Source organism: Montipora capricornis, chromosome 14 (assembly GCF_036669925.1).
Source record: "Montipora capricornis isolate CH-2021 chromosome 14, ASM3666992v2, whole genome shotgun sequence".
Taxonomy (NCBI): Eukaryota; Metazoa; Cnidaria; class Anthozoa; order Scleractinia; family Acroporidae; genus Montipora; species Montipora capricornis.
The window spans coordinates 41,516,793-41,540,458 of NC_090896.1; the positions used below are offsets into that span (position 1 = coordinate 41,516,793).

The 23,666-nt window shown below is 39.0% G+C and overlaps 1 protein-coding gene across 1 annotated transcript in view; it reads right to left on the minus strand.

The window, feature by feature from the left end:
• Positions 1–23,666, minus strand: part of LOC138031991 (stimulated by retinoic acid gene 6 protein-like) — a 50,259-nt gene extending 26,593 nt beyond the window's left edge. Inside the window, exons 1-6 of the mRNA XM_068879578.1 lie at positions 23,521–23,666; positions 20,103–20,151; positions 9,655–9,740; positions 4,283–4,437; positions 3,571–3,691; positions 1,679–1,727 (exon numbers count right to left, since the gene is read on the minus strand). Of these exons, the coding sequence (XP_068735679.1) occupies positions 1,679–1,727; positions 3,571–3,691; positions 4,283–4,437; positions 9,655–9,740; positions 20,103–20,151; positions 23,521–23,549 (489 nt within the window). The 5' untranslated portion in view covers positions 23,550–23,666. The remainder of the gene's footprint in view (positions 1–1,678; positions 1,728–3,570; positions 3,692–4,282; positions 4,438–9,654; positions 9,741–20,102; positions 20,152–23,520) is intronic.

The following is a 23,666-nucleotide window of genomic DNA, read 5'->3' on the forward strand; positions in this document are numbered from 1 at the left end:
TTGGGATGGGAAACCTTAAAATATACGACTTGCCGTCAGAAATATAGAACCGAATATTCTATTTTAATGCTCGAAAATTGCGAACCAAGCAACGTACAGATTTTGTTTAACCTGCTTTATGCAAAACAAATACTGCTGCAAAAGTAAATAATTATTGATACACAGTTTTTAGCAAGAGCAGAAGGAAGTTGTCAGGAACTGTCGATCGAGAATAAAGTATTTTGCCATCAACAACTAAATTTGCGACATGAAAATTTTGAACCGAGAATATAAAAAGTTACCATCAGAGAAAAACATTCTGGGAGATTTTTGCTACGTTCAATTTTTCTACTGTACTTTCGGCTGCACAATGAAATTGCAAAATCGAAAGTAAGATCGAATTCAGCGGGCGCCGTGATTAAGTTACCTTGCGTGTTTACTCGCCAAACAAAGGATAAATCTGTGTCAAAATGATGGCAAGACACCGTGTTTTTGTTTTGTGCAAATTTAACACAAAGATCACAATCCCTTAACTCTTGAGGTTGACCATTGTTTCTGCAAAGTCAAAAATTTACTCTCTTAGACGAGGTTATTTATCACCAGGTAATTCCATCATTTTGGAAATAGCAGCTGCCTTATTATTCATTAGCATCCCAAATTCTTGCCGATTTTGGGGCTCATTTTGTTGAAACTCAAGCACGCTTCCAACAGACCTGTTTATTTTCGTGATTTACGCACGCGCTGCAGGCCTGTTGGTACCACGGACCACACTAGGAACTTTAAGCAAATCGCTACGGCTGGCTCTGATACGGCTGCCGGAAGTAAATTCCCCCCTTGCCGTAGTGGCCACTACGTCGGCCCGGGCTTATTTTGCCGGCTCTGGCCCTTTTCCACGGACATCTCGGCATTTTAAGAATTCCATTGGATACTATATCCTTTAAAGTCAATTTAAGTCAAAGATTGTGTCAAGGTTGCCTCTCTTAAGCTTGTAAATCCGTATCGTGAATTTACGATACGTTTTGGAAAAGGTGTTGGAATGGCGAAGTGAGTAAAGTGAAATATTCGTGTTTAGTACGAGGTTGTTTTTCTTCGGTTAAGTTTGCTTTGAGGATTTAGTGAAGATGTTTTATAAATGGATACTATACGATGCTATTTTGCTTCTTTGAGTATTGATGTATTTGTGTTCTTCACTCGATATTCTTAGAGATATTTGTCTCTGAAATTAAATATTTCATCCATCAAATTGTTGTTATTGTACAAAGTGTAAGGCATTCGTTTTTGCTCAGAAATAATCAGTTCGTCCTAGAAAGGCGAACAACGGCCATCGTCCTTTGAGGGAAGCCATTTGGCTGAGAAAAACCAAATAAAAAAGATTTTAAAATCCTTAGCGTATGTTTCTTTGTATTTTGCTTTGCTAAACTTAAAATTCAGCAGACCACCGAGACGTACTCACACCAGACCTTTTCAGTCACGGCAGCCGTAGTAGCACCAGCCGTAGTGATTTGCTTAAACTCTCTACTCTCACAACCCGGTGACATAGTGTGTAGTGCACTTAAAGTGCACTTCCACAAAAAATGGGCGACCTAGCGCTGATGTCTCAAAAAAGACAGATATTGTATAGTTACATCCTTGCAAACACGACCCTAACTTAAGGGACAATATGTAGATGCAGACAGATGTAGATGAAGTTTAAACTCACATTGAACAAACTGCTACAGTGGAAAACGATACCAAATCCAAACGAGAATCTGTCAAACAATTAAAAAAAAATAAAACGATTAACGCTGGTTTTTAAAATTGACGCAAGCACAAGCACAAGCACATTTGTGTGTGTCAGTTTGAAAATATTTCATCACGGTTTCTCCTGTAAGACAAAAAAATAGCTTTTAGTGAATATTCGTTTCGTTAATATTGGTATTCGTTGTCACGTTTCTTTTTTAGTCGAAGCGTTTACATATCTAGAATAGTTTTGGTTAATTTTTTTTCTACGATTTTAATTCAGTCAAATAATACCTTTTTGTCGTTCTCGTCACCTGTAATAGAGAGCTTTAGATTCTTGGACGAAAACGACTACGAGTACGAGATTTTCTCATAGAACAACAATGATCGCGCAAAACAGTGTGGGAAAAACGTGGTGATACCGTCGACATTTTAGTACGAGGTTTTGCAAAAATGTCATCGTGTCAAAACAAGCCAACAAGACTGTAGCAATTTTGGCATTTTTCGATCCGCAAAAAGGTTCAGTTACCAGCAATAAGAATAACTGAGCAATCTATACTTCTAACAAAGAGTAAGATTAATCGTACGGGTTATAAATTTTCCAAGTATTTTCGCTAAAAACGGGCAGTCAAAACTCGTCCTCGTTCTCGTCCTCTTCCTAGAATCTAAAGGTCTCTTAAAAAAGCTGTTAAAAATATTTTAAAATCTTTACATAAATATCTGTGGTGTTACGTAAACCTTTAAAATATTGCTTATGTACTGAAAATATGAAAATAAAGCATGGGGTCTTCCGGTTGAGTTACAACGCGTAAATTTTCTGGTATAATTTTCGACAACTAGTATCGATTTCAGTCACGTGACTGGTGACCACGTTTTCTTCGTCCGTGACAGAAATGCAGCGAATCAAAGGCAAGGTGTTTTCTAACTTCCGAGGGAGTTGTTTTTCGAGAAGTCGTATTCCTCAATTTTTTTAACCATTTTTGTCCCGCAGTTTAGCCAATCAAATTTTATCCACTGAATTTTGGAAAGCGACATCACAAGCGAAACAACTCAAGGAGGCTCCCTAGCGTTTTAGGGCCACGCGCAAGCTGAGCGCTAATAAGGCCCGAGAAGCCTGAATCGCGCGTGTTTTTCTGATTTTTGTGACGTTAGCGTGACCAAATCTGCCTCTTCTTCTTTTTAACTGGCTCAGTTCTAACCACATTCAATTCCTATCAAATACCCTATATTTGTTAAAATCTGTCAGAGCTAATCGAATATATTAAGGAGAATGACAAATTACACAATATTGGCAAAACCGTCTGAACGACCTTGACTTTTTATCACTGCAAAATGTCAGGCAAAAGGAAATGGAAAGTATAAATATTAAGAAATTTAGGCCAAAAATAGGAATATATCTGCCTGTTACTAGATGTGATGTTGCCATGGTAACGGCCATAATCCCAAAATTGATGCCCAACAATAAGCCTTATTATATCGGTACCCATACTGGTAAATCTCTGCAGGGAACACTTTAAGAGAAATTAACTAGGTTTCCTTTCGTAATTTGTGCCCTGCAGCGAGGGTATTCGCAAATACTCTAGCCACCTTAAGCGTTAAGAGTTTTAAATCAATTGGCCATCGTTAGACAATGACTGGATCGCGGTTGGCCAGGACGCCTCACAGGTTAGACTCATACATGTCCAATACAACTGCATTACTCAAAATGTGAACTCTTTCGCTGAGGTCTCAAGGTGGTCCCAACAAGATGGAGGCGCGGTTTTCTTGCCCTTCACTTCAAACAACACATGGTCGATCCAGTCTTATTTTTTCTTTGAGATAGTGACGGCAAATGAAAACCTATCGCAACGCAAATGCTTGAGATTATCAAACCTTATAGCTCCATAAATAAATCCCAGGACGGCTCCTATCAGCCTTTGATCTGTTGTAAGGCAGGCAAAACACGGGTAGAAAAGTATTCCATAAACAAGCACGAGTATCAGACCCTCAACGACTAGAAACAAACAAACAAACAAACAAATGAAGGCTGAGAAAAATTGCTCGTTGTAATCTCTAATAAAAAGTTCTTTGCTGCAACAACCTTGTCTACGAGCACTTCCTCTCGGAAAAGGTAGCGAGAATCAAGTCGGCAAAGTTAAGGGAAGATTGTGGGAGGAAAGATATCTTCTTCCCGCTCCAGTCGTTCTCGGATTACTTTTTTTCATCCAAAATATGAATATCCTAAGCTTTGAGAAAACAAAGCATTAAATTTCTTCCTGATACGGAAGGTTAGGCAAGAAAGTGAAAACCGATTAAAAGCCGATGTTAGCAGTAGTCTGATGTTAGCAGTCTTTTCATCATCAACAATATTTCCATCACCCAGCCAGCATCGATATCGGCGATTCCGACAAAATCATGGCACAGGTTACAGAGACGAAAATTTGTTTTTTAGAGTTTTAAAAATCCCTACCAACAATCATGCGACAAAATTCGAAGACAAAGTTCAGTCGAAACCTTGACCACATGCAACACACTTTTTGTCATTACACTTAATCAGTTTAAAGTTACAAATTAAAAGAAAATGTAATGAAAATCCAATAAATACCCTTTAACCATGGCGAGGTAGACCAGGGAATGATTCCAGGAAAACTATCAATTCTAAGGAAAGCTCTTGCAAACAGGCTTGTGCAGGTGATGGCAGTAGCTCCAAAGGTTATAGCAATAGTGTATCTGTTGTGTTTGCTGAAAAAGTTGACCGGCCTGTAAATAAAGCAAATTCAGCAAAAACTAAGTGAAGAAAGGAACTACAGATGGGTTGTTTGCATGTTACGGCATCATCCAATGATGCAAGAAACAAACAATAGATCATCTCACTATACATTATATTAAATTTTCATTTATTCGAACTGCATGAGAAATCGAGACTCGAACCCATCCATAACCGTGCACACACAAACGATTGACGCGCAAGTGCCCAGCTCTTAATTGGCTTGATAGCTCAGCTGATAGAGCGGTGCAGAGCAATCGCACACTCGACGTCGTGGGTTTTGGCAAGCCCTGTTGAAGTTCTTTTTTTTTTTTTTCTTTTTTTCTTCCCTCCTCAAAAATACTGTGTGTTTGTCCTAAAACGCCTTGATGCCATGTTTGGTCGCTAACTCGACCAGGGTTGGCCTCCATTTATGAATCGGGTGTATGGTCCGCCATTACCAGCTATAAGATCTTGAGAGAACTGGACCGGGGGAAAAATGACGTCAGACTCAATAGTTTAAGAATGCAATGCTTGTGTAAGCGGCTGAATTAATATGCAGCACGGGAGGTTCCATCTTTCAGACTTTTAAACTCGTGTTTTGCATATATAACAAGCTACGTTTAATTACTGGGTTGCCAGTATGGCAATTTCAGTCGGAAAATGGGTAATATTTCTCCGTTTTTTTTTTTTTTTTAATGGGTTGGCAGTATGGCAATCCCAGTCGGAAAAAGTCTCTCCTATCACTCCCTTGCTAAGTGGGGCCTTTGTGCGTAGTCTTCCGCGGTAGGATTTCAGGGGGTAGTAGAAAGGCGTAGATTTCTCTGGTTTGAAACAGTAGGATATTTCATTAACTTGCAATGGCGTCGAAGATTGAAAGGCAAATGGTGTTTTGGAGGATCTTTAAGCAAAATGTACCTTTATGGAGCTAAAGAATGGAACGTAAATTGGATAAACAAGACAGGCCGTGAAAAAAAAATATAGAATCTTAAAAGCTACGAGTAATGGACTTCGACAACAATCTGTCGCCCGTCGAGCCGTAATCAAAATGAGCTGTAGTTGTAATATTGTACAAGTGTGGTGTTTTGTACAACGCTGAAATCGAATGAAAAATTCTCTAGTAACTTTTGGGTTTAACAAAGACAGAGAAGGAATTGAACAACTTGGATCTCTGATCTCTTTTGTCTGGCTAATTTGTATTTGTTTGCACTCAATCCTGCACAGTCTTCCGGTAAAAGATAAAGTATGCTCTACGAGCCAAAAGGCCCATCAAGGCCGGAGCTTATTCCGGTTTCAATTGCATGAGGCGACTAGGAGTATTTCTACTCCCCTCTAAATGGCATGCCAGTCCATTGCAGGGTTACCCCCAGCATTAGATTCGCCGGGACCCATTTACACACCTGGGTGGAGAGAGGCACCATGAGATTAAAGTGTCTTGCTCAAGAACACAACACAATATCCCTGGCCAGGACCAGAACCCGGACCCGAAACCGGCCTCCCACAGTCATCCGGTAACAATTGGAAATTTCACTAATTCTTCTTAGTCAAAGATTATTTGAAAGAAAGCTTGTTGCCCATTTTTTGCTTGATAATTCAAGTAAAGGGTTTTTCAGTAAAGGGTTTGATGCTGAACACTGGTGGGAAATTTATTTATTTGCCCTTTTGACACAGAGTGTAATTTGACATGATCGAGTTTCCTGTCTTCACGCACGTGATGAAATAGGAAGGGGTTCTTTGCCTCTAATAGCAAATATGTTGTTTGTTTCAAAAAATATTTCGCTGAAAAAGGTGGCCTTAATGAATTCATCGTGTTGTGTAATATGCCAGCTTAAGTGGATAGCCTTTATGGCAATAGTAAAGCATTTTAGTGTCAAAATGAGGTAAGCGTCTTTCTGTTGTGTTAAGGTAATTCCTTTGAAATTGTTCTACTATCAAACATTTTTGGAAACTTGGCATAATTAACAGCCATGATATGAACATTTAAAAAATGCAATAAAAAAATGGGGTCACCATGCTTGTTTACGCGTCAGCAGGCTCTTAAAATGGGGTATTTTTACTGGTTGCGCGTTAAAAATTCGAATCCTCTTAATACATAATTAAGTCTTGGTTACTCCATTTTATTTATTTATTTGAAAATAAAGCTCCTTTTATTCACGAAAGCAGTATTGCTTCATTTACGCCGTTTTGGAAGGCCTGGTTGTGGGAATAGTACACTATTTGGGATAGTTCCGTGGTTATCTTGAAGTCCTCGACTTGGCCAAAATACACCCAGTACGGAACTGTTTTCCAAAAAAATTCATGTTCTACTATCAAACTTTTTTTTCTTCTTCAAATAAGTTCTTTATTAGACTGTTCTTAGCAAATACCTGAAAAAAAAATTGGGGATAACCGTGCTCGTTTGAGAGAAAAGGAGCATTTATTTCGCTATCGGGCTTAGTTTGAGGGAAATCTCTCACGTTTTGTACACTCATGTGCTCATGTGTGCGCGCTAATGACGCGAAGATCGTGCGCAGTAGCGATGCGCAATGCAATACCAAGGAATCACCTAAACTTAATATAAATATACCATGCGGGCCTTGTGAGTTTGTTATTCTCGTCTGCCGTAAACTTTATTCCCACTCTCAAAATTACCTTCAGAACATACTTTTTGCGTAAAATATGCTTTTAGAATGATGTGTCTTCTGTGGTGATACTTGACGATTCGGCAACATTTTGTGAAAAAAATATTTATTATAACGGGTCACACGCGCAACTTGATCACTCGAACTTGCCCTATTTTGCATAACATCCACTTGGCCTTTTGACATCCCATTGAAAAAAACTCTTAAAATATTCGCGGACCGGTCGATTTCTGTGAAATTTGAAAAGATAATTGCTAACGAATATAGAAAGATTTTCACAATAACTAAAAATTCCTTTCATAAGCATGAGAATTCGACGACGAGGTGAATGCGACTAAATTTGTTCCGTGCGTTGCTATTTTTGTGATTTGACTGTTGCGCAAATTTTGACAGAGAATATTAAATTATGAAAAAATATCTACTGATAGATCGTTAAAAAATCTTTATTTTTAGCGGTGATTTGAACATAAAAGATGCAACACTTGACGAGAAATAATATTTTCGTTAATACAATGTATTTGAAAGAAGAAAATTTTCGCAGTAATCGGGACGCAGTGAAAATGATCCAGTTAACAAATTTGCATAGTACGTGCGTTGAAATGTGATACTCACGGAGACAGGAATTTTATTTTTTTGACAAATGATTTTGTCATTGTAGTGTAAAATGAAATTTATTTGGGAAGGCAACAATATTTCTTTCACTTCCTGGTTAATCCAATTTATTGCTACGGCTTGATAGTGCGAAGATTGTTTACATGAAACTCACGCTTTTTGCGAATTTTGAGTGTCATGAAATTACATCATTTGCGTGACAATACAAACTGTATATCCCTTTACTCTAACCCAGAAACATTCAGATAGTAAGAAACTTCATATTTATTAACCTTTTCTTCTGCTTTTGTACTTGTCAGCAATGTGATTTGCGATAATTCGCAAGTCTGTTTTTGTATCTCATGGATGTTCGGATTTTCAGTTACACGGCCGCTCAACCTCGCGATTGTGCAAATAGTTCACCCTGAAGTCAAAATAGATACGTTCTCAGGAATCCGATAAAGACGGCTTCCTGACCCGACAGATGAAATGTAAATATTCAGTTAAATATTACAACAAAATTAAAAAAACCAAAGACGTTGTTTTCCTCTGAAAACGACGAACGGTTAACATGCTTTCCCGTAGTTCATTCAGTTGACACAAGGTGATCACGTGCACCTTTAGGGTTGCCTAGCACGTGATCAATTTCTCCCTTTTGACAAAACATCATAAAAGTCTTTGGATGAGGATTCGATTTAGAGCTATATATAAAAACTATGTTTTTTTTCCCTTTATCTGAGAAGAAACGAGTGAACTTTATTTACTCAAGAGCGTGTCTTGTTATCTTTAAACTGAATTTATTACTAAAGCTCAAAAAACTAAAAGACCTCAAAATAGGACAGGATATTACAAAATAATTAAAGGTGTGAACGTGTGAGCCAAAGGGCCTCTTCCGGCGCGACATGTGGGTGACCCCACAAATTGTCTTAATGACCCCCCACTTGAAAAAATTAACTGGAACGCTGCAGTTCATTACCACCCAATTCAGTGCCTTCCTTTTTTGTGTAGCACGTACCACAGGCAACCCAGTATACGCTTTATGGAGCGTCTAGTTGATGAGAGTTTAAACCAGTGAGTAAATGACGTCCCTTTTCCCTAGATCTAACCCTCTGAGGTCCGGTTGGTCAGTTTTGAACGTGAGTAATGGCGTAACGCGAAATCCAAAACTTACACTCAAAGTAAACAACTTTTGGATAAAAATCAAAGCTCAAGATTTTGCCAGTCTAATGTTAAGCAGTCACACTTTCAAAATCTGAAGAAAGAAAAGGAAGTGATTTTTTTTAAAATAATAGCAGTTTAAGGTGGCTTAAACCAGTTTCAACCTTTGAACGAAACGTTCTAATATTACAATGTTTGGCACTACAACACTTTATCACTGAACAGCAATTTTACTGTACCATATCAAAAGGAATGTCTGTAACACATATCTTCTGTTTTCAAAAGAAAAAAACACTGAGAGAATAAACCTACACTTAAGACACGACCATAACTTAAAACATTCCCAAAACATGTAGCTTGCAAATATGCTGTCTTTTGGTAGGAAGATAGCGCTTGTTTCCGTCAACTTCTTCTTGGTCATGTTGGTTGAGCAAAGCTAAGAAAACGCTCATATGTTGGACGAGAACAGCTTTGCTCTTTCTTTTGGAAGCTGCAGTTTTATAATTTCGTTTGTTTGGAAAGAGTTAATTAATATAGAAATTTGTTTCTTTATTCTGTCGAGATAAAGGAAAGAATTCCAAACATGAATCACGACACGATTATTATTAGAGAAACATTTGTTTCCAAAGGTTCTTTCCGTACTTCAAATGTGCCAAATTGTTTTGTGAATCAATAAGGTTGGCACATTCATATTAATAATTTGACGTCATCGGGATCTTTCTTTACAGTTTTCAAGGTAGACTTTTTTTAAATTTCATCTTCAGTCGTTATCTTTCTACTATTTCACCGTACTCCTCACAACTTGGGTACAGAAGGCGACAATTGTTTTTCAAAAGTTGACGAGAACATATTGCCACTTACACTGGCAGCCCAGGTCGTCCATCGCAGAACTCAAGTTTGAATCCTTTGCGTCGCTCAAGAATGGCCAAGATAAAAATGATAGCAAGCTACAAAAAAAAAACAACAACAACAACAATAAAAATAAATAAATATATAAGCAAATAAAGAACTATTCTTATAAAAGGATAAATCAATACCGCTTATCATATGACCCATACGGTCTCGAAAATCCCCGTATGAGGGTCCTAATGTACACATAAGATAGACTGGAGCTAGAAAAAGCGCATGACCCTGTAAAAAGGTTATACATTTTTAGAAGATTTCGTCAAGTTAAACAGACGGAAGAGGGAAATATCACATTGAATCATTTTTTTCTGAGGAAATTCATAGCTTTTCTGTAAAGGCTGTATCTTTGATTCTCAGTTCTCTTAAATAATCCTTAGAGACCATATGATAAAACACTTACTGACCGAGTCAGGTCAGGTCAGGCGGGAAAATATTTGGCTCGAGGCCATAGCGCGGACCTCACTCCGCTTGCTTCGTCTGCCCTGACCTTTTAGCCAAATATTTTCCCTCACAAAGTACGCGCACTACATTTGGCTAGAGGGCCGTACAATACGGCCTCCTGTTTTTAAAATTCAATTTTTCGTCCTATATTGAAAGACCTCAATTCCTCATTTTAAAAGACATAATTAAAAGTTTCGTCCTTATAGTTCCAGTCTATGTATCGCCAGTTCATGTATGGCCCTCACGTTTTGCATTAGGGCCCGTTAACCCTTCGAACTCGGCTGTTAAGATAATTATCCACAAAGTTTAAGATAGCTACTCACATAAACATTAATGAACTTTAATCTCGATTGGAAGAAGGCATTAACAAAGATGGTGTCTTCGAGTAAATAATAGTCGAAGTGTGAGAAGGAACAAAACAACTACACGAGCTATATTCAATCAGCCTCGTCCACAGGGCGCTTTTCCCAAAGCCAGGGAAAAGCACCCTGAGAAAACGAGGTTGATATTCAATATAAAATAAATGGCCATTGCTAACTAGCCACAATCCAAACGATGAAACGAGTTGTAAGCAATAAATTATAATGATTATGTTGATACGTCTAACAACTAATCTTAATCTTCTTAATCAGCCAAGCAGTGTGCAGGCCGTTTGTAACATGGACGTTTTTTTTAATTATGCGCATGCGATTTGCTGAGGCTTAGTGACAAAGTATTCGAGCTTGTAATGTGAGGGACATAAGTTCGACTCTTGCTCAATCGGATTTGTTTTCCAATAAAGTATGACGTAATAATTGGCTACATTTACGTTTTGGGGCGTTCTTCCTCATGATCTAAATAATTTGTTATGTGATAAGCTCAATAATGCACGCCTGTTGATTGGTTGTCACCTATGATCTATTAGAGGGCTGACGCATAGCTAACGTCATCATCAAAAACTTTTAATTCTCTTTTATATGCAATAAGCCCATGACTTCATTGCTTCATTGTAATTTTTGAATTGGGTTTCAACAGACCGTTCTATATTTAGATTTATTTTCCCGCGAGACCAGTCCTCGAGACCGAGACCGGTCACATGTTTAATATTTTTTAATCAAATTCTACAAGATGCTTCGATATTCATGGGAATTGCTCATGACAAGGAGAAATTGGCGGAGTTTGAGCTCTCAAACGTGAAACCGCTTGAACCAGAAAGATGGCGAGCGTGCAAGCTAGCTGGAATACTGAAACCAATGAGAGGCAAACGAGGCAGGTGCAAGACTTACGGAACAAACACAAACACAAACACATGTACCATTCCTACACTTCAACCAAGAGCGTTTGCGAGGTTCCCGTTCTCAGGGAGTGAAAAATGGAGGAAAAAGATGGCTAACCAAAGGAACTTATTAAATATTTAAATTGTGACCTCTGGCTCTGGTCCTATGAAGGACGGTGACTCCCGAGGGACGTCAGTATATTTTGTCCCATCTCCTCTCCTTAGCAATCCTATCTTGTTGGCGCCTATCTAACGGCAAAATATAGATCTTGCTCTCCTCACTGAAACCAGGCTTAAGGCCTCGATTCCTGATAACCCAATCAACATCCAAGCATATCAGTTATACAGAAGAGACCGACAAAATCAAGACCATGGCGGCGTTTGTTTATATGTCAAGGACTCAATTCAGTGGGAGGTACTGCAAGAACTACAGAGTAATGATCATGAAGCCCTCTGAGCCAGCTTGAGACCTACTCGCTTGCCTCGCGAGTTTTCCAACTTAATTGTTGTAGTCGTTTATCACCCGGACCAGCATCCCGACACCAGTGATGCAGCTTCGCGCGAGTACCTAACATCATCTCTAGACCATATTGAAGCAAAATTCCCGAACAGTGCTATTTATATCGCTGACGATTTCAACAAATTTGACTTCAAAGCATCAACTAAATGTGACCAGCTCGAACCCATAATCAAGATCCCAACACTGGGCCTAAGGACGGCTCGACCAGATATACTCAAACATGAAGGATTACTACAAGGCACCAGTCAGTTAGGGTTAGGGTTAGGGTTAGATCAACATCTACATCAACATCTCAGATCATCTGTACGTGTATCACGGTCCTGCCCAACATTCGTCAGAAATCGCAAGTTCGGAGAAAGACCATAAAAACACTCGATAAATGGCCAAGTGACGTTGCTAGTCTTGGTCGATACCTTTTAGAGATCCCATGGGATAGCGTGCTGAGTCAAAGTGAATCAGGCGGAGATAAGTTGGTTCCAATAGCAAGGGTCATCAATTCTGGTCTTAACATAATTATGTCTAAACGTTCTGTCCGCGTTCATCAATTAGACAGGCCCTGGCTAAATCCTGATCTTATACCGCTTATTCATAATAGACAGAGCGCTTTTTCATCCGGGGACACGCTCCTATTCAAGTTGCTTAGTAATAATTTTAAAGTGGATCACGAAAGGAAAAGGTGTCGAGAGAGTTACTATAAAAAAAAGGATGCGGGACTTGAAGGACACGCTCCCACGTGATTAGTGGCGTGAAGTTAAGCACCTTTGTGTCAATGGCAGAAATGCGCGAAAAGACCTTAGGTCTATTTTTTAAATTTACACGGACTGCACTGACCAAGGGCTCGCTAAAAAAATCAAAGAGGCATTTGCCCGTCTGATGCGAGACTACATTCCCTTGTCCGATGACGCCTTTGTGTTACTGGAAGACGACGAGCCTATAATGATGAGAGTGGCTCTTTTGCAACACGGCTAAGTAAGATCAGTGTCTCAAGAACTTCCAACGACTCCAACCAAAATAACTCGAGACGGTCTATTCCTTGACAATTTAACAAACATATAGTTGAAAAATATGAATACGAAATCTTTTACAGCAAAGAAAGTTAACATAATTGTGAAGGCGCCCGGGCACTACAGCTACAACGATAGTAGATTGCACACCACTTTCTTGTGTTGATCTGAGATTTGCCACTGCTCCGTAGGCCTTCTTGCTGGAATCTCCGAAATCGTGTAAATTGGCTCCGCTCCATCCTATGATAAGCGGGACTCCTCAAGCCATGTCCACCAATGAAGTTTAAGCTCCTCTGGCAATTGGCTGTCCCAGCTAACCTTCTGTTTCCACAATTCTTTTAACATCATTTTGGCTCTCACTGTGAATGGCTCAAGTAATCCAAGTGGGTCAAACACCTTTGCAGCAATACTCAAAACGATTCTCTTTGTGAGCTGATCATGTAGCGCTTTAGTCTTTGACACAACTTGCATTAAAGGGAAACTGATTGTGTCGGCAATTGCAATTGAATCCCACTCCAGGCCCAGAAACTTCGGCTTGTCGGTAGGTTACTTGAGTTAGTGGTCCACTGCCTGAGGTTCATTCCTGCACTAGCCAAGAGCTGTCGAGAAAGACGGTAATAGTGTTCTGCGTCGTCATCGTTAATAGCTCCAAAGAGGACATTATCCACGTACATGGAGTTCTTTAGGTCCTCTGCGTCCCAATTATCCTACCATTCCTTTATACCTGTGATACTCTTTTCTGTCAAGTGAACAATGGACAGGCAAAGAGCACATCATCAAAACCAGAAGGTCAGGTACTTCAAGAGTATTTGTTTACCAGGACTAATCATATATCATAGGAAAGCAACTTTTTTATATTATTTCTATTTCAGTCTCACCCAAGAAAACTGTGTCTAGTACTGTAAAAAGACATGTACCATTTACTCCAAACAATATGATACACAAGAGGTGAAAGTGTGAAAGAAAAACATGATTAGGAATAAAAGTTCTGCAAATTTGCCACAGGTCCTAATCTACTCCAATGCAAAAGACAGCCAAAGCTGGCTTTTCTTCAAATATGTGTGGAAGAATTGTCATATGACAAACATGTTTCACCTATTGGATAAAAAATAATACAACGAGAATTTTTTTTCTGATTGGGATTTTTGCTGCAAAGTAGACAAGTGATAAATTAACTACACATATTACTGTCACTACTTTAACTGTTTATTTTTTTTGTTTTTCAGTTCCAAAGTTTGTTATATTCAATCAATAAATCATGTTTTATAAAAGTTGGTGAGTTTGGCCGCAGCCCTTAAAGCCTGACTGATCATTCGTTCGGTAGGGAAAGAAACAAAAAGATGGGGGTACAAAGGGTTATTTAAATTAGCCAAAATTAGGGGGCCATTTTTCCTAAGAAAAAAACTTGGGGGCATTATTTTTAAAGTTTTGCATGAAATCTTTCCTGTGCTTTTTCAAAATAGGAGGACTTTTAAGAAAAATAAATATTTTTTTTGTAATCTGGGAGCTGAAAATGCCCATTTGAATGAATAAGCTTATTGCACTTTAAATAATTATACTATTATTGCAATGGCAGGTCAGCAACATAAACCACTTAAGAACTAACACTGGTTAATTGTGTGCACCCAGGATGGCACCGAGTTTAAATTAATGAAGCTTTAACTTCAAAAGACAAACCAAAAATTAATGTTGTAAACAACAAAAAGTAGACACTGCCTTAGGTGACGCTTCCAGGTATTTCTTCTTTCTTCTGGGGACTTTTGAATGCCAAAAATACAGTCAGGAGACTATGAGGTGAGAGAACACATCCCCCATACATGGGCCTCTTCCAATGATAATCTTTTTCAATCTAATTTTAGCTCGTAGTCAAGCTGCGAGGCTATTTTAGGAAAGACTCCTGATTGTCAATTGTAATGACGTTATGACGCAATGACCGCTTAAAGCCGATCACATCCTCAAATTTCGATTTAGGATTTCACTGGATCATACGACGGCGAGAAAAATCCTAGCAAGTTTCTTCAAATGACATCTGATCCTCTGACCATGAGCCGCGCGGTTATGTGGGCAAAACTAAAAATAACTTTCACAGCGTAGCGCGAAGCTTGAAATAGATTGAAAAAGATTATCATAGGGCACGGGGATGTGTTCTCTCACCTGATAGTCTCTTGATATAGTTCAATGCAATAATTTATTTACTCTCGAATTTAATACGGTAGCAAATACATGCTAATCTGAGAGGCGCGGTGGCCTCATGTTTAGTGTGCTTGACTCCAGATTGAGTGGTCCAGGTTCCGGTCCTGGCCGGTGACATTATGTTGTGTTCTTGGGAAGGACACTTTACTCCCACGGTGCCTCTCTCCACCCAGGTGTATAAACGGGCACCGGTGAAATGCTGGGGTAAACCCTGGGATGGACTGGCATCCCATCCAGGGGGGGAGTAAAAAAATACTACTAGTCGCTTCATGCCATAGAAAGCGGGATAAGCTCCGGCTCTGATGGGCCACTTGGCTCGTAAACAGACTTTTAAATACATGCTAATATTGAGACGTATTCAGAATGAAGAGCTTCAACCTTTCATTACCTCCGTCGTGTTAGACCTAGACACAAATATCCGGATATGTTTTGAGATATTTAGAAAATTTTGAGATATTTAAGAAATTCTCGAGATATTTAGAAAAAACAAAATGTGATTTTTTTAGGGAAAAATTATTGAAGTCACGTTTTTTCCCCAGAAAAATGGAGAGAGAAAGAAAGCAAATTTTTAAGTTAAATGCTGCTTACAAACACAAAAATTCAAAGAAAATGAACATGCAGCAGTATTCTCCATTTAATACGTGTCATATATACCTTATACTTTGTTAGGTTATTGCTGCATTATTTATAGAAATGAAGGCAGATATTTTCGGGATATTACGAAAAAAAAAACCAGGATATTTAGAGAAAAATCGAGATATTTAGAGAAAAAATCGGGAATTTCCGGGAAACATATTTAGGCGATTTAACTTGATATTTGTGTCTAGGCCTACTCGGTCTTCAGAATTTCTGCAACAAGACTAGCATCCATATCACTCTTGCTGTTTAAGGATATACCACAAATGTCCTCTTCCGTCACAATACGATCAAGACTATCAAGGAGGTAATATCAAACACTTAAAGTGGTACTATGATCAAAAAATCATTTCTTTTTTTTCTTCAGATTTTGAAAGCGTGTTCGCTTAACACCTAACTGGCAAAATTTTGAGTTTTGAGTTTTATCCAAAGGCTGTTTATTTTGAGTGTAAGTTTTGGATTTCATGGTCCGCCATTACTCACGTTCAAAGTTGGCCGATTGGACCTAAGAGGGTTGGATCTAGAGAAAATGACGTCATTTACTCACTAGCTTAAAATTTCAGCGTGTAAACGCAATTTATTATATATGCAAAACACGAGTTGAAAAGTCTGAAAGCCCGAAACTCCCGTGCTGCATATTAATTAGGCCGCGTACACACGCATTGCATTCTTAAACTAGTGCGTGTTTGACGTCATTTTCTCCTCGACCCAGCTCTCTCAAGATTTTAAAGTTAGTAATGGCGGACCAATAAATAAGAAAATTCCAGCTAAAATAAACAGGTGTCTTTTTAAAATCAGAGCCTAAAACTTGGGTGAGTTAGTGTTTAGTTAACATAGTTTTGAAATCCAAAGGAAAAACAAAAAAATTTTTTTTGGTCGTAGTACCACTTTAATGACTGGTCCCGAGGGAAACATTTAATTTCCTTTCCCGAGAATCTCAATGTTTCCCCGAGCCGCAGCAGAGCGATACATTGAAATTCGAGGAAAGCAAAATGAACTGTTTCCGAGGGACCAGTCATTAAGTGATTTGTTATGTAGCACAAAAAGAAAAAGTGCAATGGCAACAACAACGGCGGCCGTCGGTCAACATTCGCAGGTAACACTGCACTGTTACCCTCTGACGTCATATATTTTACTACTTAATGAAAGTCATGGCGGTCGGTCACGTTTGCGCCCGTCCCTCGATTTTTATCATTATCTTGATTATCCTATTTCTTTCGTCGCTTCTCCTCGACAGGACCAGCAAAAATATCACCTTTGATTCAAATCGCTGTACTTTCTTTCGACGAATTTCGTCGCGGTGTCAACAGCTAAGGTCTCCCATTTGCAAATGGTCTAAACGTGGCCAAACGACCATGGCGATGCCTGACGTTCGAGGCTTCTTTGAGGTTAATCTTATTCTCCTGTCTGGAGACATTCACCCGCAACCTGGGCCCTCCACACGAGGAGAAGCCGGCAGCAACGAAACTACAAATCAAGGCAATAAATCGACCAGAAATCAAGCAACGAAGAATCGAAAACATCTCATGTCCGTCGCCCATCTTAATGTACGCTCTGTGGCGTCTCGGGAAAATTTCCACCTTCTTAAAGACATGATTATCAATAACAAGTACGACATTTTTACAATTTCTGAGTCGTGGTTGGACTCTACAATATGTGACGCGGATATTCTCATTCCAGGATATACGACTTTCAGGCAAGATCGAGGGCTACACAAGAGAGGTGGCGGATTACTTGTTTACGTAAAAAACATTTATAAGGCCTCGGTGATTGAAAAATGGTCCTCAATGTCTGAATCCAATTTTCAACAGCTTTGGATGAATGTACAGTATAAGAAATTTAAATCTTTCCTTCTCTGCACAGTTTACAGACCACCGGATGCCCCAATAGATTTCTTAGAAGACTTAAGCAAGACGTTTGTTGACTCTTTGCTACGTGGCTTAAATGTGCTAATCCTTGGAGATCTTAACTGTAATGTTCTTGGAACAACTGATCCTGGGGGTCGCGCGTTGATCAACTTTTGCTCGACGTTTGGCCTAACACAACTCGTTAAGACCGCAACAAGAGTAACCGAAAATTCTGAATCACTCATCGATGTTGCTCTGACTACGAACGAAAATATTATCTACGCTTGCGATGTGATACAGTCTGCAATTAGCGATCATAGTTTGGTGAGCTTAACACTCAAGTTTAAGACTCTAAGGGCACGGAACACATTTGTAACCACGAGAACATATAAAAATTACGATCGCAATGGCTTTATTGACGATTTAGCAGATGTTCCCTTCCATATAGCTAATATTTTTGATGATCCTGACGATCAAGTAAACGCCTTTAACTGCCTTTTTCTTCAGGTCTTGGACGAGCACGCCCCAATCAAACGAATCAGGATAAATTCAAGGCCTAATCCATTCATTACACCAGAGATCAAAGGACTAATGAACACGCGTGATATGTGGCATAAAAAGGCGATGAAAACCAACGACAAATTACACTGGAATGCTTATCGCTTTTTTCGTCAGGAAGTCAAACGGGAAATCAAGCTTGCTGAAAAAGAACATGTTCGTTCTGAAATTTTAAAATCGAATGGAAACTCCAACTCGATCTGGAAAATTCTTAACCGTTGTCTTCCAAAGAAAAACGCTCCATTAGCCGCTGTTGAAAATCCACTCCTTCTGGCAAATAAACTCAATGAATTTTATGCTAATGTGGGAAAAGTGACAGCTTTGAAAGCCACGAATCTTGCTGAAGAACAGGATAAAGCATTTATTGGATCGAAGCACTCTAATATATCTCATAAAAGCTTTCGTCTTTTGCAAACTTTTTTATTGTTCGACAGTCTGGAGCAACACAAGCAATGAGAATATTAAAAAACTTCAGTTAGTCCAGAATTACGCTTGCAGGATCGTAACTGGCTTGAAAAAGTACGATCACATTACAGAAGCCCTGAAGTCCCTTAAATGGCTTAACGTAAAGAAAAAACTACTCTTTAATGACTTAGTCATGTTTATAAATGCATCAACAACTTGACTCCTAACTATCTGTGTGAACGATTTAAACAACGCTCAGAAATTCACCAAAGAGATACCAGGCAAAAGAGCGAGCTTACGTTACCCAAGTGTAGGATCGCGGCTGGGCAAAGGGCTTTTGCCTTCCGTGAGGCTAAAAGTTTTAACTTTTTACCTAAATTTATCAGAGACACGGAAAGCCTAGGTGGTTTTAAAAGGAGAACTTTTAAGAATATTTTCAATTCGTAACATGTGAATTTAATATTCAAATATAAGCTGTTTATATATATATATATATATAATCTATATTTTATTTGTAAATAGTTATTATCTTATTTTATCTTATCTTATTATTATGTTGTTGTTGTTTTTTTTTTTTTGTTTTTTTTTTTTGTAATTTAATATTTCATATTCATGTATGGCGGAAGAGCCCCCAGGGGGGAGCTATGCAATAAAGTATGTATGTATGTATAAAGTATGTATATTTTGCACTATTGCCCGCTCAGAGACTTTTGGCGGGAAACAGTTTTATTGTTAAATGTCATGTGACCTCGAAGTAACCAATGAGAGCGCCCGCTGTTGGGGGAAACAAATCAGTCAGCTTTATAATAAGAGGAATTATTTAATGCAAGTTTGCTAATGCAATTAACGTACGCGAAAATCCACGAAAATTCAAGTGTTTGGAATTGTCTCCGTAAGCCAACACCGAAATCGATCGATATAAACAACTTCCGCATCTCGAGTGACCACCAGGTGCATATTCTTCAAGTTCATAAGAGAGAACGAACTGCTATGGCGCATTGATCTCTTCTTCGCGAACTGAAAAAGCAGGTCCAGCGTCTCGGAGTTTCTGACATTCAAGCAAAAAACGTTTCCCATCCATACCCCTCTGATAATCACAGGTGAAGAAGATGGTCGCAATCAGCCGCCATTTTGGAACTTTCCTATTTTGGCCAGGCTTCCCGATCCGCTCGTCCGGTGACGTAACGTTTGATTCGCGTGAGGACGACTGGGAACGATGCTGAGGACCTTGGCCAGTTTCGAAATCTGCACAATCATAGTAAGGGTTCATTTGGCAACCACAAATGTTTCAAATTTCTGAGTCTGCGCAGAAGATCCGAAAATCCATTTTTTTATTTTACGGTGCTAACCAAAAGTATTGCGGGACGAGACGGCTCCCCATCCCCATTAGGCAATTCATGTTAGGCGCAGCGTGGTTTAGATAAAGGTGCAACTCGGGAGTGAATTGAAACTAACCTGTTGTTATTGATTCATGATTCATTCCGTGGTTAAATCCAAAAGTCATTTTACAGTAGAGATTGTAAAACACACATTCTTATACTTACTGCTGGGGCAAGGCATCCAAGATCGAACAGCAATAGAACTTCCTTGCACCTTGAAAAAAATTTCATTAATTAACGGTGAATGTGAGTAAATGCATGTTCATAGGAAAAATGAGGAATGTTTGGTATCCGTTATGTACCGATCGAATCGAACATTCAAGATCCCCCAAGAACCAAATATTCTTGCCTTGCTTAGACTGGGAAATTTGACTATCTTAGGGAACTTTTTTCTAGGAGAATCTAAGAAAATTCATTTCTGATTACTCATCATCAGAGGCTTAACCAATTAAGAAACCAAAAGGCCCAAGAAAGGAGCAGCCGCACTGGACCAGCATTAACAAGACGGTTCAATTAGAGCGTATTTTGTGGTTTTATGATCCGGCTTTGGATTTCAACAGAAATGCAAAACACGATTTTCGACCCAGGAAGGAATCCATTGATATCAATGACAGAGTTAAGGATTCGTTGCACTGAAGTGAGACTCTGCTTCAGGAAGGGGGTGGGGAGGGGGGGGGGGGGGGATGAGCAGTGCAACGGAAAGATACCTTGCATATTAATTTTCGCCGTAAAAATGACGAATTCGAGAAAAATCCAAAATAAACATTTTAGCAGACAACCAGCGGCTTATTTACTTAGCTTGGTCAATGAGCCCGGAACAAACCAAACGCAAATATGAAGCCAAGCCACCTTGCCTTCTTACTGTCTTAAAGATTTGTCTTTATCACGGAAGGCAGAAGTCTATGTCCCGTCTGTCGCTAATAAAGTACACTTCGGCAACAATACAAGTGAATAGCCAAATCAACTGATAAAGAGGGCTGATATTTTCAGAGTCGATGATACTTGAACGATGGACGAAGTAAGAATGATTATACTGATTATTTTTGTCATAAATTGTTTACATTACTGCTTTGCTCGGGTCTTGACAAACTGCGAGCCAGCGAGACATTCTAGTCTAAGCACCGATTTTAAATATCGCTGCTAAAGAGTATTTAAGTCTAAGCACCCATTTTAAAACGGTTAGTTTTCACTGATCGTGTGACTCGCATGTTAACTCGCATGGTGCGCCATGTTGGCTCTCATGACTCGCAACTATGGCTTGCATGGCTCGCATATATTTTCCACACACTTTTTTTTTTCAAACGCACGCAGTGCCAGTTTCACTGAAATTCATAGACCATTTTACAGTTGTAGCTAAGTTACCTGGCCTAAGAATGGAAGCGAGGCTGCCGGTGACCCTGCTTTGATAGAAAACTCTTTGCTTTTCTGGTGGTGATGCACACTAATTAAAACTGGTAGTAATCACGGATTAGTAAAGTGCGTTCGATGTTTAGTAAAGTAATATTTTTTATTGTACTAATTGCCCAGAAATATTCAGGGAAAGTGGACTTGTGGGGTGCTTTTGTGGCAGTACGCAGAGAGAACTTGAATCTCCTGTGAAAAGCAGCCGACTAGACAAATCACAACTCAGTATCGTTGCCGACACGAATTGCCATGCGGGGGCCAATTGTAGTGTGTTTCCTACAAAACATATCACTACACAGTTTTCTGATGTTCTAATAAGTCGCTTTAGTCATATTTGCTAGTGATACTTCAAATAAATTAACATAACTTCAATTACGTTTGAAAAAAAAAAAAACAGCGAAGAAAACAGCGGAGAAACCAACACGCATGACTGCAAAGCAATTGAGCATGCCGGCATTGCGATACAAACCCGCTGTCGAGGCATGACAGACTCACAATCACATCAGATCGAGAGGATGTGCCCGTCGGCCAGCTAGTCCAAGATAGCGTCCTAACTCTGAAATCGTATGGCATCACGATCGATATCCGGGAAACATATTTAAGGTCATCGGCAGCCTCGCAGCCATTCATAGGCTAGGTTACTGAGCCAACAACTGGAAAATGGCCTATATGAATCATTCATATGTGTTATACCGCACAAATGACAAAAGGAAAGGTAAGGAAAGGAACTTTATTTAAGTGTCGTTCTAGCGCTGGAGCACTAATTTGGGACACTGTAAACTGAAATTAACAATGAAGGCAGATCAAGTCAAATGTTGGTTTGTGGGGAGAGGGGAAACCGGAGTATCCGGAGAAAACCTTTTGATGCAGTGTAGAGAACCAACATACTCAACCCACATATGACACCGAGTCCGAGAATCTAACCACATTGGTGGGAGGCGAGTGCTCTCACCACCGCGCTATCCCTGAACCCATTCCGTTTCGCTTTTTACCATATGTATACTGATTTTGTTTGAAATTTTTTGAAATGTTGTCATATTTTTGCTCAAATACTACTTTTTAAAAGCGTGCATTGAAAATAAAACCGTCCCCCAAGTCGTACATGCATTTCAGTGAAACTAACACAGGGTGCGTTAAGAAAAAGAAAAACGGTTATGTAAACAATTTTATTACACATAACATGAGAATTTCATTCCATAAAGCTCATTTGTACAAATCTATACGCTTTATTTTCACATGTGGAAAATCAGAATGGCGTACAGCTACTTCACATGTGGGAGTATAACCAATCAACGATAGCGTAAAGGCGTTTCCATGCCAATCACTCGTGCATCTCGTGCATCTCGTGCATCTCGTGCCAATCGTACTACTTTCTTATTGAATTAAATTAAATTTGCATTTGGTTCTATTGTTAGTGAGTTTTTTGTTTCTAATTTGCGTTCATAAAACTATTTTAATGAAAATTCTCGTCTTATGTGTAATAAACAGTTCAAGACATAGAAAGTGCTTTGTACGGGGTTTTATTCACTCGTTGTTTGTGTCAGAAACCCTCACTCGCTCTTTCCTCGCTCGTTCGGGTTTTTGACACAAACAACTCGTGAATAAAACTCCGCACGCCGCACTTTCTATGACGTTTACTATATACAAGAATAATTCTCGATACCTTTCGAATTGCAGTGTAGTATATTTAATTTCTTGTACCTAAAATATTAACTTATGGTGTGAATCACTTTTGATAGAAAACTAAAAATATTTAATATCTCATTAAGCTCAGTTTTGAAATCGTGATAGAAAATTGAGTCACTTGCATAAACGACTATCAATTACAATGTGCTTGAATTGAGTAATATTATAGTTCACTAGCGGATTTTTGCCGTCAAATACAATTTTCAGTCACTTAAGGGTAAAGGCGTTTCCATGCCAATCACTCGTGCATCTCGTGCAAATCTAATTTGAAAGAAAAAACAAATGAAACTGACTAGATTTTTATTTTCACGACGTTTCGAAGTCATCGTAACTCCATTATCAAGTGATAAATAAATACAAGTGCTGAGTTTAAATAGATGGAAAGCATAATTTGCATACTAGGTGTTGTTTGCCATTCAAATTCATGATGACATGATCATAAATATAACGTAAGCTAAGCAAGACACAAGCATTTCGAGGTTTATTTACTCACCCTTCCGAGATTTCAGATGTGTTTGACATATTGCAGGATTGATTGTTTGTCTGTAAGCTAAGCGCCGTGTCACAAGAAGAGTTCGGTTGATCGCACGTTAATCCGATAAAACTTGACAGACGCAGAACTTACAATTTCTTAACGAG